General features: G+C 48.2%; 1 protein-coding gene across 1 annotated transcript in view; it reads left to right on the top strand.

Moving 5' to 3' along the window:
- The window catches only part of ALG8 (ALG8 alpha-1,3-glucosyltransferase), a 152,120-nt gene extending 136,172 nt beyond the window's left edge, over positions 1–15,948 (top strand). Inside the window, exon 13 of the mRNA XM_086933905.1 lies at positions 13,608–15,948. Within this exon, the coding sequence (XP_086790031.1) occupies positions 13,608–13,842 (235 nt within the window). The 3' untranslated portion in view covers positions 13,843–15,948. The remainder of the gene's footprint in view (positions 1–13,607) is intronic.
- The last annotated feature ends 315 nt before the right edge of the window (positions 15,949–16,263 follow it).

The raw sequence follows: 16,263 nt of genomic DNA, 5'->3' as shown, positions 1-16,263 counted from the left end.
GTAGGGGATAATGAGGAGCCTTGTGGGACTCCTAGTGTGACCGGAATTGATTTGGACAGTGTGTTGTTGATCTTGAATTTTTGAGTCCGGTTTTGTAAGAAGGGGGAGAACCAATCGAGCACTGGACCTGAAAGACCCATTCTGTGTTTCAACAGATCAATTAAGTGTTCGTGTTTGACCGTATCGAACGCTGAGGAGAGGTCTAATAGAATGAGGAGACATGCTTCGTTGCGATCAAGGAGTTGAAGCGCATCATCAATGATGTGTGTCATAGCTGTTTCAGTGCTGTGATTTGTGCGGAAGCCAGATTGGTGTTTGTTTAGGAGGTTGAAATGGTCGATATGTTTTGTAAGTTGGTGGTGAACACATTTTTCTAGAAGTTTGGCCAGGGTGGGAATATTGGAGATAAAGAGGTAGTTGTTGAGGTCCATGGGGTCAGCTGTGGCTTTCTTGAGGATGGGAGACACTTGTCCAATCTTTAGTGCATCAGGGATGCTGCCTTGTTGAAGAGAGCTGTTGATGATCTTGGTCCACAAAGGTAGTAACATCGGTGTCAGATCTTTAACCGCCCTAGCGGGGAGAGGGTCAGAGTGGTGATTAGATGGTTTCAAGATACTGAGAAATTTGCCAATAGATTCTTCAGAATAGGAGTGAAAATGTGACCATGTTGCATCATTTTTCATTGTAAACTTGGATAGGATTTGTAGAGAAGCGTTAGGGGGTGGGAGGGAGTTGGTGAGGGGGTAAGAATGAGAGATTAGGTCCTTGAGGAGATCTTTCTTGATGTTCTCCGTCTTGAGTTTAAAGTGGCTAGGAAAGTCATCACAAGATGGTTGTGGGACAGTTGGATCAAGAGGTCGTTGAGGTTGGTCCTTCGATTGGGTTTTGATTAGTTCAAAAAGTTTTTTTGGACGATTTCTTGCCTGGTCAAGTTGTTGGGTAAAGAAGTCTGCTTTGGTGCGTTTGACCTTACGAAAATAAGCATTTCTCTTTCTTTTTAGAGTCAGGAGGTGCTTGGCGGTTGGTACTGATCTCCAGTTGCGTTCTGCAGTTCTGAGGGAACGTCTGTCCTCGTTAAGGAGACTGTTGAACCACGGTTTTGAATCTTTCGTGGAGACTCTCTTTAGTTGCAGAGGCGCAAGTTCGTTAATTTTCGTGGTCATGGAGTTTAGGTAGTGGTTGGTGAGGTCGGTTACGTTAGAGGTTCCAGCAGGGGGTAGAAGTAGATCCTTGCTAGAGTCGGGTAAAGTGCTTGTGTTGAGATTTCTCCAGTCCCTTTTCCAGACCTTAGGTTTATAGCTTGGGCAGAGGTCAACTTAATAGATTCTTTGATGAAGAAGGTGATGATGTGATGATCAGACCAGTCGCAAGGGAGAATTGATTCAAGATGGATGGAATCAGTCTTAGAGATTATTAAGTCCAAGGTTGCGCCTTTGTTGTGTGTAGGACTATTGCATAGTTGGATGAGGTCTAAGGCGTTGAGGAAGTTTTTAAGGCTGTTGACCACTGTGTCACTAGGGTCGTTCTAGTGGAGGTTAAAGTCCCCAAGGAAAATATGTGTATTTTGTCGACCGGTGAGTGATGTGATCAGGTTCATGAGGTGTTTGGTAAATAGTAGGTTATCTCCAGGTGGGTGGTACATGATGTGGAGCGAACAGATAGGTTTACCATTGCTGTTGAGGTTGAGGCTGAAGTATTCACAGGAAGGGAGTGACAAGGGTATAGCTCTGTTTATGGAAATGTTACTCCACTGTATACATGCAATACCCCCTCCACTCTTGCCCCCTTCCCTATCTAGTCTGATAATGTCATAGTTAGGGGGAACTAGGATGTCGATAAAGGGCGAGGAAGACTCTGTAAGCCATGTTTCAGTGAGAATGATGAGGTCAAGGTTAGCCGAGGAAATGAGGTCGGCTATGTCAGTTGCGTGTTTCGATGCCGATCTACAATTCAGTAGTGAGCATTTAAGACGGAGGGTGGCAAGGGATGATGTGTGTTCCAGGGTGAGTGGGACATTACAAAGATTATTGACGATGACTCCTCTGTTGTTGTGAGTTGAGGGCCTGTAGGGGTTTGCTAGTATAGAAGGGATGAACTTGCGTTTGAGATGGTCGGTGGTAGTAGCAGGAGAATCGTAGGAGAGAAGAAGAGAGAGAAGATCTGTCTCTGAGAGATGCTTGTTAGTACGCAAGGGGCGAGAAGGTAGGTTGCGAGAGGGTATAGATAACCATCTCGGGCCATGTGTTTGGTGCTCTGGGTGTGTGAGAGGGACTTGTTAAGAGTGTTGGATCTTGGGAGACAGGGATGGGTCGAAAGCATGGTTTTAAAGGCTTGGAGGTCTTCTTTGATTAGATGAAGTGTGGAGATGATCTCATCTAGTCTAGTGTCTTCAGGGGTTATTTTGGTGGAGGGAGAAGCAGTGAGTGTATGTGGCTGGGGTGTCATCAGGGTGGGTGAGAGTGCTGGTGCGGGGAGCGAGTGATCAGCTGTATAGCTGTGTGCGTGTGTGGTAGGGATATGGATGAGGCTGGTTGGGTAGAGGATTTGTTAGGCCAGTGGGCGGAGGTGGGAGGTGTGAAAAGAGGCTTATGTTGTTCAGAGGGTGAGCTGGTGTCTGTGAATTCAGAGGATGGACTATGGCGTGCCAGGCACGGAGAGAAAGAGGTAACCATAGAAGTGTGAGGTGCAAGGGTGGTCTCGGCTATGATGGGTAGGGGGAGATTGAGCTGTATCGGTGGGGAGAGGTTAGTAGTGTGGGTGGGGGTGGGGGTCGACGTCCAGGTAACTGGGGTCACGGAAGTATGTGAATGAGAGGGTTCAGAAATGGGGGGGAAAGGTGATGAGTGATGGTGAGGTGCTATGGTCCGTCCTAGAGTGATATCTGTAAGAGTGTGGTGTGCAAGAGAGGTCTCGTCCACGGTCATAATGGGTAGGGGGAGCGTGCGCTGAATAGGTGTAGTACAGCTGGTTGTATAGTTGGGGGTGGACGTCGAGGGAACTGGGAGCGTGGCATCCCCCAGTTCAAGGAAACCAGAAACCTGCGGTGGACGGGAGTTGAGGGGAGGAGGGAGGGCTATGGCTGTGTCATCCATACTAGTGTTAGTGAGATAGGTGGGAAGTGGGGCTATTTGCGGTTTATCCACTAGTTCTTTGATGATAGAGAAGATGTTGTCTAGGAGGTTTAAACTACGGTCAGAGGCTTGTAAAAGGATGGTACCATTGTCATAGATGGGGATTGTTGCTGTAGCTCGGAAGAGTTGGGAATGGGCAATATAAATAGATAGACCATGTGCCGATTTTCTGGTGGAGGAGACAGAAAAAGTGGAAAGGAATACTTTCCTCCATTGTGCTTACCGTTTAGTGTGAAAAATGATGTCAATGGTTGAGTGCCCGTTGCGTGGTGAAAAGTAGGGATCTGCGAAGAGGGTTTCAGGATGCGATTTGATGATGTTGTGTTTGAACCGTTTGGCTGATATTTTTTGACAGGTCAGGGGGGTAAATGATGTTGTATGTGTGAATGCCTTTGCGCTCCATGGTAAGAGTGGGAGGGTAGGCGAAACTGGAGGAGCCCCAAAGAGACACAGGGACTCAGGAAAAGCAGGGGCCAGGGGGGAGTCTAAAGAAGGAGAGAGGGTGAAGAGTAAAAGATGGAGGCAGAAAAGGACAAATGCTAAAGAGAACAAGGCTCTCAAAAAGGGGGATTGAGTTATGTGGTGTGAAGTGTTAGGATGGAGGAATGGAGCTGGAGATTGAGTCAGGGGCTTCAGGTGCAGGGTAGACTAAAGCATAAGCTCGATAAAGGGCAGGGACAAAAGGCAGAGAGAAACTAACCTGAAAATAGGCAGTGGAGAGGTAGATGGTCGAGGTTTAAGTTAAATCCCCATGTGTATGCCCATTCCAATATGGCTGCGTCCTTTGTAGGGGTCCTAGAAGGTGGCTATGTAGTCCTTTATCTATTTCTAAGCCTGTTGTCCTGTTTTACTTTCCATCTAGTGAAGTGAAAAGTCCTTTCCAAGTGGTTACTATGTAGTCCTGTGTTTATTTCCAGTGAGGTAGTCTTATTTCCCTTTCCTTTAAGCATATGGGTTGGATCCAACTCCTCAGATGCCCAAATGGTCGGCCATATTATTAAGAATAAATTTGAAGAACCCAACAAGCCAGCTCAGTAATATATATATATACAGATAAGAGACCATATATACACAAAATAAAACATCAGCGCGTGGTGGTTGTGCAAAGTCTTAAATGAGATGCAGATGCAATGATCGTTGGCTCTATTAGAGCTGTGGAGGAAAGCATAAACCAACCACAAAAAATTTCCCAGAGCAGTTGATAAAGCACTCAATAGTGTCAAGCGGAAAACAATGTCAGGGGGGTGGGGGGGGGTATGGGGGGCAGGCCGGGCAGCGTGTTCTTTCTCAGAGCCTTTGCGTACAGCCAGGCCCCCAGATCCTCCTTGCAGCGCGACTACCACGCTTCCCCAGAACCACCAAGGGGCAACCATACACGGACAGACCGCAAATCGCTTGGTCCTCCCACGGAGCTCTAGGCGGGATGTCAGCGCCTTGTCAAGATTCGCCGAGCGATGCAGCGATCCTACCAGGCTTCCAGACCCTCAACCCATGCAGGCGCCGGCGTGGTGATCGTTTATTTTTCTCCGTGGGGAGGACCCGAAAGCACTCTGGAATTCCGGGTGTCCGTCCTCGCGCGCTGAGATGCAGAGAGGGAGGGAGCGCGCTGCCCTGGAATGACCTCGTCCGTCGGTTCTCAGGGCTCGCCCCGGGGGATTCTGTTCTAACTGGCCCGCACCCCATACATCGGGGTAATTCAAACTGGCAAGCTCACCTCGGCACCTCCGGTAGTCTTCCGATACCGATTCCGTCCCCAAGGTTTGTGTTCCTCGGCAAAGCTCCGGCTAGATGGTGGTCTCCTCCGGGAATAGATCATCGATTCAGAGGGAAGCCAGGTGAGAGATTTAGCGGGTTGTAAAATCCTGTTACGCTATAGAAATCCTGTTGCGCTGATTAATTGTAGTTTGCTTGGGGGCTGCCGCTAACAGAGATATCCTGGGAAAGGACTCCCAATCGCTTGGAGCTCCTTTGTGGCGCTCCTACCAGTCGTATGAGTATGTGTGTGTTTGAGAGCTTCTCATTATCCCTCGTACATTGAATTAAAATTGACACATTATTTGCTAATTTGAACTTCCATGCGCACTGAACTGAATGTGTTTCAATCAATATGTGTTAATATGGCTACTTTTAAAGTGGGTATATCGATTTGAAGGTAAACTGAGAAGTTATAGTTAGGACCACTTTCCATAGGAAAAGCATTTTTTGGTTTGCTAGTAACGTTGGCACTATTTGATGAATCTACACTAAACTAATGTGTCTCTTGCCAGAGTGCTAGCTGGGGGCTGCAGGAGCTTTGGGTCTCCCCATGGTCCCCAACTTAAAGAAACGATGTGAGTGCCATCGGTGGGCACCGGGGCAGTATAATAAGTGAGTGACAGGAACCCTCCAGAAACATTAAAAAGAAAAACAGTACATTTCTTGGGTCACTGCATCTGTGACCCTAAGAGAGCTTACCATAGCATCTGAGAAATTATCATCTTTTACCAGCACCTAGGACTTTCGGTGATTGTGAAAAAGTTCAATTTTGTCTCCGCGATGAGAATTCCGTTTATTTGAGCTGTGTTGGATTCTTGTTTTATTAACAGCCTTTCTGCCTGCATCAAGATTGTCTAACATCATTCTGGTTGTTCAGAAATGCTAGATGCATCCCCTCTAGCCTGCCCGTAGGGTGTTGAGGCATCAGAGTCTGATTGTGACATCGGTAAGTCTGGTTTCCTATGCTAGTCTCTTCATTAGATGGCTCAGTGAGTGTTGAGAACTCAGTGGAAGTAGGCTGGGGTAAACTATCAGATGAAATCTTGTTCCGCTCCTCGTATATTTAAAATGCACTATTATACCTATGGCATTCTTTGAGCTATTTCTTCTAGCATGCATCTGATTTATCCTTATTGGTCAACACGTTGTTTAAATGTGTTTATGGGGGGGGGCGTGACCAAAATGGCGGAGTAGTAGGACGCGACCTCGGCGAGCTCCTCCGACCCAGGCCCCTGAACGCCTTATTTATCGCTGATCTCCCCCCACTGTCGCTAGCAGGCGGCGGCGGGTGCAGTGGAGAACTGGTGGACCTTGCTGGGAGAAAAATCTGCGCACCAGAAGGCATTTTTGGCGGACTGTGAAAGCCGAGCTGCGACCCTCGGAAGCTGCGGCCCGACCGGAAGTGCAGTTGGGTCCGCCCTGTGAGCGAACTCGAGCCTGGGGCGCTGTGCGGAGGCCGCTGGCACGACCTAGAGGAGAGCAGGGACCAGCTCGGGTCCACCCCCTACTGCAGTGCGGAGCTGCTGACTGTGGCGCTGAACGAAAGCGACCGGAGCGGTGAGAAGTTGGGATCACGCCGAGACGGCCGACCAATTTCCGGCCTGGATGGGAACGGAGGCGAGGGGTTCGGAGGCCTTGTCGGCCTGGCTCGGGGCACGAGATCGTCCCACCCATTGCTGCCGGCCAGACAGTGGTGGGTGCCTGGTGGTGCAACTCGGGCCCAGGGGAAGCTCAGGAGCCTTTTGAAGCGACCGCCGTGGATACCTGGTGGCTCCCTTGCCGAGTTCGGCCTGGGGTTTGAGAGGCAGCGTGCTACAGAGCGTGGCCGCCATTTTGACTTGGTCGCTGTACCCCGTCGGCCTAGCACTGCGGAGGAGTGAACACGGAGCGGTGGAGAACGGGTACTGGACTGCACTACGGGGGTGGCCCATTTGGTCCGGGCGGTCGCACAGCGAGTAGCTACGTGGTGTTGTGAGCGCTGCTAACGCTGGCGATCTTGAACACTCTTATTCGGCACCCAAAATGGCCGGTAACAGGGGGAGCAGGAAAGGTGACCGCAGCCTGCCGGAGATGCTGAACAGGAGCAATGCTCGACAGGACCGTGGACAGCCCTCCCCCAGTCAGTCTAGCAGTTCACAGGGGGCGAGTGGATGGGAGCCACCAGTGACTAGGTCGTTCGTTGAGTCGCTCTTTAACTCTCTACGGGATGACTTCCAGACTCTCAAGCAGGAAGTGGCGGGGGAGGTGCGAGAGGTCCGGAGAGAGGTTGATGGCCTAGGAGAAAGGGTCTCGTCGGTGGAGGAAGCGGGACACGCCCGAGACGAGGAACTCACACAGCTTCAGCAAGAAGTGATTAGGCTCCGAGACCAGCAGATCGATCTACAGTCTCATGTGGAGGACCTCGAGAACCGTTCCCGGAGGAACAACATCAGGGTCCGGGGCGTTCCGCTCGGAGAAGAAGGGGAAGATGCGGCCGCCTACTTGCAAGATCTGTTTCGGGAAGTCCTGGGTGAGCCGGCTGACTTCACTCTTAGGATCGATAGGGCTCATAGAGTGGGCCCATGACGTAGAGCCCCGGCACCTCCCCCCAATCTTTTGGCTTTCCTGCCGGACTTTCCACTGAAGGAAAGGATTCTGAGAGTAGCTCGCACTAAGCCCTCCTTGGAGTTCAGAGGCCACAGGGTAGCCCTCTTTCAAGACCTTTCGGTGGTCACCCTGCAGAAACTCAAGTATTTTAAGATTGTGACTGATTTCTTGCGGGAGCATGACATTCAATATTCCTGGGGCCACCCTTTCCGTATTATCTTCCGATGGAATGGCGTACTGCATCAGCTCCGCTCCCTCCATGACACCTGTACTGTGTTGGGCATCACGGCGACTGACGAAGAGGGGCCCACTCCACGTCGTCGCCGGATCACCAGGGATGGCTGGCAATCGATCCTTGGCCGCGGGTCTTCGACCTCATCGGTGAGACCGGACTCGCCTACCATCCGGGCTGACATGGATAATGCTGTGCGGGAGGTCGCTATAGAAACGGCGACAGAGGAGGTTGCTTTGACCGCCTAAGAATTCTCCGGGGGGAGATCGTCATCGCTTCTTCTTTTTTGAGCTGCAGGTTTGGGGGAGTGGGGGGGGGGGAGAGCGGGGGTGGTGTTGTGGCTGGACGTCCACTTTCGAGACTTTCCCATAGGCTTGCCTTTTTGGGCCGGCCTGGACAATGGTTTCCGTGACTCTATTTTTGGAGGGACGGGGACAGTGTTTTGGGTTTGGAAGGGGTTGTTTTGGGGTGTTGGGGTACCGGGAGGGTTCGTGGGAGTTGGGTGTGGGGAATGAGGTTGTCCAGTGCGCTCTATTAGGAAATGTTGCTTTGCCTGAGTTTCTCCATTCTGCTTTGCTTTGTGCATGGGGAGGGGGTCTGTGAGGTTGGCGCGTCTATGACGGGGGAATTGGTCGCACTGGGGATAGTGGTCGATACTAGGCCGCGCTGCGCATGGGGGAGAGGCGTTTCATACTGTTGGTGGGGGCCCGACTTGCTGTTTGAGTTTGAAGGGGTATGCTCACCCGCGGTATTCACCATGCAGGACACTTGCGCCTTTACACACATTTCTTTCTATGCCTCCTTATTCCTTTAAAATTGTGACCCTGAATGTCAGGGGTCTGAACAATCCCGTTAAGCGGCGAGCGGTGCTTTCCTTGTTGGAGAACACCCAAGCAGATATATGTCTCCTTCAGGAAACCCACCTATTGCCACAGGACACACATAGGCTACGCTCCTGTAAATTTCCGACGCAGTTCTTCTCTTCAGGTCCAACCAAGACAGCCGGGGTAGCGATCCTAGTGGCCCGACACTTCAGGGGAGAGCACATTCATAAATTCGCAGAAATTAAAGAGAGGATGCTGGCACATAGGTTTCGGGTGGGGGGCATGATTTTCACGATAGGCTCTCTGTATAGCCCTAACGACAAACAGGAGCGGTTCTTGCATCTGCGGTGGAAGAGATTTCAGCCTCGCCGGATAAGCATGTTATCCTCGGGGGCAACCTTAACATGGTCTTTGATTCGGTGATCGATAGATCGGCTCAGCGCTCCCCACAGGTCGGGGAATTCTCAGCTGGTTGCAAGGCGCGACTTGCGGAGGTGGACTCCAGGACCTCTGGCGTCATAAGCACCCCACGGACAGGGATTACTCTACTACTCCCACGCGCACAAGACCTATGCGAGGCTTGATCACCTGAGTGGTCACCTCCCCGGTACATGCCCTAGCGACTACCGTAGGCATGGGGGTTATTTCCCTGTCGGATCACGCCCCTGTTGAGGCGTCCTTTTGCTTGCCGCCATCTGCCGCCCAGGCGGGGGTCTGGCGCCTCCGGGACACTCTGCTCCACAGGAAAAAGGTGACGGACCGTATTGAGCAGGTACTTCGTGAATATTTAGCTCACAACGACAACACAGATACTACCAGGGCCACCCAGTGGGCAGCTTTGAAGGCGGTCCTCCGAGGAGAGTTCATATCGATCTCTGCGGCCGACAATAGGGAACGCAGGATAAAGAGGGATGAGCTCACTGACGGGGTCTGGGAATTGGAGCTGATTCACCGCAGAACTGGGGCCCCGAGGATTTGGCGGCAGCTTAAAGAAGCGAGGAAACTTCTTGCCACCTTAGATATGGACAGGGCGGAATATGCAGCCCTTCGACTACGCCATGTGTGTTACACTGGGGGGGGATCGCTGTGGCAAACTGTTGGCCAATAGACTCCGGGCCACTAGGCAGAGCCAGCTGGTGAAGGAACTTTCTGACCCCATGGGTGGAATTGGGACGGATGACACCGGTATCTCGGCCGCGTTCCGGGAGTTTTACGGCAACCTCTATGCGGGGGGCCCGCCGGACGTGCCGGCTATGTCCTCCTACCTAGACTCGATCACTTTGCCCTCCTTGGACCCGCTACAAGCGGACCACTTAAACAGGGACATTAGCATAGAGGAAGTAGTGACGGCCATTGCCAGGCTCAAGCATGGCAAAGCACCGGGCCCAGATGGCTACTCGGCCCTTTTCTACAAGACGTTCTGCGGATCGTTAGCCCCGATCCTCGCCTGCCTTTTCAATTCCTTCGCGGAACCCGGAGTCATCCCGCCTGATCTCCTGAGGGCTTCCGTGACGGTAATCCCCAAACCAGGGAAAGACCCCAAACACTGCTGCTCTTATAGGCCGATATCTCTCTTAAATGTCGACCTGAAACTTTATACTGGGATACTGGCAAGCTACTTGGCGCTTCATCTGCCCGGCCTTGTTGATCCGGATCAGGCCGGTTTTGTTCCGGGAAGGCAGACGGTGGACAATACAAAACGGGTGGTCCACCTGCTGGAGAAGGCGTCCCGGATCCCGGGAGAGAGGATGATGCTCACGGTCGACGCCGAAAAAGCGTTCGACCGCGTGCACTGCCCCTTCTTGGAACAAGTACTGGTGAAGGCGGGAATTGGCGATCGGTTTCGCTCTATGATCCTCAACTGCTATAAGGAACCATCAGCGGTCGTCCGAGTTAATGGCTATACTTCTGCAGCCTTCCCCATTGAGAGAGGCACAAGGCAGGGCTGTCCGCTCTCACCCCTGCTCTTCGCTCTCTACATGGAGCCGCTCGCTCAGCGGGTGCGGACTCGACCGGCGGTGGAGGGGATACGGATGGGTGGCTTTACCCATGCGGTCAGTCTCTACGCTGATGATATCATCTTTACATTGGCTACACCCCGGACATCACTTCCGGCTTGTATGGAAGAACTGGCGGCGTTCGGCGCGGTCTCTGGCTTTAAAGTAAATCTGGGGAAGTCGGTGGCCCTGGATATATCCCTGGCCCCTGACACCAGGGCGTACTTGCAGAACAGGTTCCCGCTACTTTGGTCCTCGGAGGCGATACTGTATTTAGGGATTCAGATTGCCCCTACGTTGCCAGCCATGGTCTCGGCCAACTACATGGCCTTGGGTGCCAAGATCAAGGCCAAGCTAAGCCGATGGAATCGCGGCATCCTTTCCTGGTTGGGTAGAATTGCTGCCGTCAAGATGACGATCTTGCCACAAGTGCTCTACTTATTCAGGGCTCTGCCGCTGCTGCCGCCGAAGGGGTGGATACAGCAATTGCAGTCGGACGTAGCCCGTTTCATTTGGCATGGGAAAAAGCCTAGGCTACGCAGATCCCTTTCTCTTTTGTCTCCTGACGCTGGTGGTTTGGGCATTCCCGACTTCCGGAAATACTTTCAGGCGACCCAATTGAGGTACTTGGTCGAATGGTGCAGGTGGGAGTCCGATAAGCATTGGCTTTTCCAAGACCAAGCGGTGGCGGGGCGGCCTCTGCAGGAGATACCGTTCCTGCACCGGACTCATCGGCCTAAGAATCTTTATGCATCCTTCATTACTAGGGTGCCTCTGAGAGTTTGGGATGCGACCTACCTTAGGTACGACCTCACCACGTTTCCTTCGCCCCTTTCGCCGCTGGTGGATAATCCGGCCTTCACCCCTAGGATGGAGAAAGGAGCCTTTACACATTGGCGGCAGGCAGGGTGCAGAGCTTTATGTCACATGTATGGCCCCGAGGGTATCATCCCGTTCACACAATTTCGGCAGGAATTCTCCCTCCCTGAAACGGAGAGACACCGTTATATGCAAGTTCGGCATTGGGCACTTCAGCCACAGGTGCGGGAGGTGGCGGATAGGATGCTCTCACCGTGTGAGAGATGGCTGTTGTCCCGTCCATCAGACTCGAAACTAATCTCGGACCTGTATATGTTTCTGCAATTACCCTCCACACACTTCCACAATCCAGGGAGGGTTAGATGGGAAAGGGAGCTTGGGAGGACACTGAGCCCCAAGGAATGGGACCACATAGCTTATAGGGCGCGCCACTCAGCCTATCATATGGGCCTCACAGATACCTTTACTAAATTATCCACTTATTGGTATTATACGCCTGAGCGGATTCATGAGTTCGACCATAGTAAGACGGACATGTGCTGGCGGGGGTGCGGGTATCGGGGTACACTCACGCACATTCTCTGGGACTGTCCTCTCTTAACTGATTACTGGAAGGAGGAGCTGGATGAAATTGACTCTCATTTCGACATAGAGCTCACGCGCTTCCCGGCATATACCATGCTAGGACTCCCAAATGCCCTAATGTATCCCCTCAAGTCCAGAAGAGGTAGACAGATCCCCATTGCACTCGGCTCTGCTGTTCAGAATATCTTGATACATTGGCGTACGGACACAGTACCCACAATAACGGGCTGGCTCCACAGACTTTGGCACGTGTTGGGGATGGAGAAGTTGTCCTTGGTTGTGGCTGGGGATGTAACGCACTTTAATGAACTGTGGCAACCATTTCACTCTTTGCTGGTCACAGAGTTCAGGGAGCTTACTTGCCCGAGGTACCTCCGCCACCTGCGGCTTACGACCCCGCCTACGCCAGATCAGTGAGCGGGATGAGATCCTCCTCCCCAATTCCCTATAGCTTCTGGAGATAGGCTATATATTACATAGCGGACTGGAAACTGGGAGGGGGGCGGGGTGGGGGGGAGTTTGGGGGGGCATTGGGACGTTGGGGTGGTGGGGAATGTTTGGGCTTAAATGTTGTGACATGCCGAACTTTTGCTTCTTTTCATCTGCTGATCTTACATGGCTGTATATAAGTTTGGATGTGTCACACTGAATGAATAAAATACTTTAAACATAAATGTGTTTATGGTACAATCTACATGTAGTATAACATACATATAAATCAAAAAGGAAAATACATTGGTCACTGGGCTCTACACATTTGTTTCTGGTTGTTGCAATTTTCTTTTTATGTGGTATGGTGACATTTATCGATAACTAATGCGCAGTTCATCTTTGCCTATTAAATGTTTTTAAAAGTCTGAAAATGGAGAGCTAGTCCATAGTTTTGCAAGTCCAAAAATTGATACTGCCCAAACTTTACAGCTGTGCAGTTCAAACGTAAAAATACTGAAAAGAAATGCAGAATTTGAGTATGCAGAAGGCCTTAATATGAGAGTATAGTGTAAAATTAGAAGCAAGTATTGGTGACGGTTTGAGTATGACACCTCAGGAACTGAAAGGAGAATACTAGTGCAAGCAAGTCATGACCTTTGAATGAGTGGTAGTGTTTTCATCCATAAAATGCGGATATTTGGGGTTGTGTTGTTTTTGCCTGTGCATAGCTCTTGAAATTCTGGAATTTCGTTGCAGGTCCACATCAGAGTAGAAACGCATAGAGATTCTGTATGTGTTATTTTAGGTATTTCAAACTCAATATCACAATGAGGTCTTCCTCTCTTCTTTATTATCTTGTTGGTAGTTTAAAAAACACAAATGACTTTGCTGAACATTGTAGTTTAGGATAGAGGTAGCCTTTTGGTCACACAAGTCATTCAGGCTGGCAGATGTATCGTCATAGAAGGCGGTCCTCCTGTAGACCGCCAATGAACTGTACTGAAGCAATTTCCAGGTTTGTCACCATCTCCAGGGGTGCAAGGTATGTATGACTAAGTGATCTTGGCATAAACTATGAAAGAAAAAGATTTATTTTAAGCTCTTTTTCGAAGTGTTCTGGGAAGCTTCTGCTCAGAAACGTAATTTTGACAAGGAAAGCCCAACCAAGTATTCGTCCTATTTATTAATGTGCTTTTTTGCCTATACGGTCTTTTAAATTTCTCTTCCTCTGTTATTTGTATTACAGATCAGAGGGTCCTTTGCTGAATCACCTGGAAAAGCTCTACCTCTTGGGGCTGGTGCCTTTGGAGATCTTCTGTGAAATTGTCTACCCATTAACGCCATGGAAGCAAACCCTGCCATTCATCCCGCTGCTCCTCACCTCTGTGTATTGTGCACTTGGTGTCACGTATGCCTGGCTCAGATTGTATATCTCTGTGCTGACTGAATCAGGAACTGTTAAACAGAAAAAAGAGAAGTGAAAGGAGTAAACAGTATGGAACAATTGTGAGAATTGTACTATCATGGACCATTGAAAGGCTACTTAAAAGCACTTGCTGGGCCACTGGGTGTTTTTTATAGTCATTCTGAAGACTCATTGTGTATGCCCATCTTATCTTCTACGGTTATGATAAGGATCAGTAGGAGATATTTACTTCGAGAGTGGCTGTGAATCCCGGATCAAGAATCAGTGCTACTCTGTTCGAATTGCTTCAGTGTTCAATAGCTTGAAGCAACCATAGACCAGCTGTCCATTTTTAAGCTGATGAAAATTGTGCTGCATTTTCAAGAATAACATATATATATTTTCAGGTGTAGATGCCACGGGAAGGTAATGGACTAGTAAATACTAAATCTACTGTAATCATGCACATTACCAGATTCCTTTTGGTTTAGCATTAATTTGGAGCATATTGAGAACGCTTTAAAATACTCAGAAAATTGATTTTGTACTCATTACACATGTGAGGAAATAAAGACAGCATTGCTGAATTTAAAGAAAACAACTGTTTACAAGCTGTGCCAGCCTGAACTTCAGAATTTTCTCTCAAAAGACTAAAGAGGAGTATGTTCAATTTTTGGAGCATAATTCCTTTTAAAAGACAATGTTGTGCTTCTGTGTATAAAAATTGTGGAAAATGTAAAACAATACAAACTGCTAATTGGACATCGATCTGAAAAAACAATAAATACAACTTAATTCACTTACAAGAACTAGATGAAAAATTTAAGAAAGGTCCAGGAAAGCAACAAAAAGTGATCATGGACATTTGTATTAATCAATTGTATTTCATTTTTATAATAAAGTCATGCACATAGATTTAGTTTTGGAGGCTATGAAATAATTTGGATATGTCTGTTAGTACACAATTTTAGGATTGTTTCTCTTTTTGTATCTAATGTTAGGGAGTCTTACTCTTTTGTAAGAACAACAAGAGCTACAACAAAGAAAAGAATGCAGTTGTTGAGCATTATTTGGTAAATCTCCAAAGTACTTGCTAAAATAGTAAGCTTGTTCTGGTGTATGGTTTTTGTCGAGAAGAACAGAAAAAATCAGAAATTGTAGAAAAATGTGTACAAAGCATCGATAGACTATGATACTAATATTTCTATAGTAGTAATTAGTTAAAAGCATTACAGAGGTACAAAACAGCCCATGTGATTGCAGACTGCTTAATGCAGCAGACTACATCGCGTCAATCAAAACTACATGTTACATCCATTAAAAGGACCTTTGTCTAATTTTATAAACCATTATTAAATACAAACAGGTTAAAGTCAAACAAAGATGCTGCCCCTCTGCATCGACAAAAGTGTAAATACATGCAAGTAGGATACAATTTCCAAAGCCTTGGAGTGTTAAACAAATGCCTATGCACATTGAAGAACATTTTGTAGAGTATAACCTAAATCAAGTTCTGTCACTGAAGTCCAGCTGCACAATAAGAATCTTCAAAGTATAACAACATAATATCGTATCTCAGTGAACTGCATGATGCTACCAAATGGTGGGTGTCTGCTGGGTAGGGAGAGAGGTACGTGTAAGAAGAATTAATGATATAATTAATATAATATTATCATGCCAAATATTAACAAAGCAGCACCTATGCAATTACAATAATCCATAACGTAATAGAGGCTGGCTGAAAGTTTTTCAATGCTAGTTACAGCTGGACCACAAAGTTGATTTTGAAACATGTTTCGTATGTAGCCTGTTACACTCCTACAGCGTAGCCAAACATCAAAGCCAGAGCAAGGCTTAATAGTCCCTTCTCAGCTGTTAGTGATTATCTGTTTGGTTTTTCACATGAAAAATGGTAGCTAGCTCCATAGTACCCCTAAGCTCCAAGAAAGCACTGCCTACTTTTATGGAACAGTTTGTACCAACTCATAGTGATTGGGTAAAAGCTACTTCTGTTCGCAACCGTAACAGATTGAATCGGAAATTCCAGTTGATAAAAATATCCTGTAATCCCAAAAGTTTTTTTTTAAGTATTTGTATAGTGCACCAGTATGATTTGCTATGTCAAAATTTCAAAAGTTTAATCAACAAGAATAAAAGCCATCATTAATCACTACTGAAGAAATCATCAAGTTTGCAATTGCTTATTGACATGTCTGGGTTTCTCAATATATTGACTTTGGCAAGTAAGGCTCCCAAGACATAAAACTACTCTCCACAATATGCTTATTTGTAACATTAATGGTCACATTTAACAACGACGTTGTCTAATTTATTTCAATACTTTCAGGTTCTCTCCAACAAAGATATGAAATGTTATTCAAATGCTTACCAGAAGTAAGTTTATAAATGAATCTTAATATGCCAGTGCCTGCCAGTTCTGCTCATTCAATAAGATTTACTTTGCAGTGGATAACTTGTATCATTGAACTTTTAGGGA

Source organism: Lissotriton vulgaris, chromosome 8, assembly GCF_964263255.1.
Source record: "Lissotriton vulgaris chromosome 8, aLisVul1.2, whole genome shotgun sequence".
In the NCBI taxonomy this organism is placed as follows: Eukaryota; Metazoa; Chordata; class Amphibia; order Caudata; family Salamandridae; genus Lissotriton; species Lissotriton vulgaris.
The sequence above is the reverse complement of the archived record's forward strand: the minus strand, read 5'-3'. Positions and strand labels throughout refer to the sequence as shown.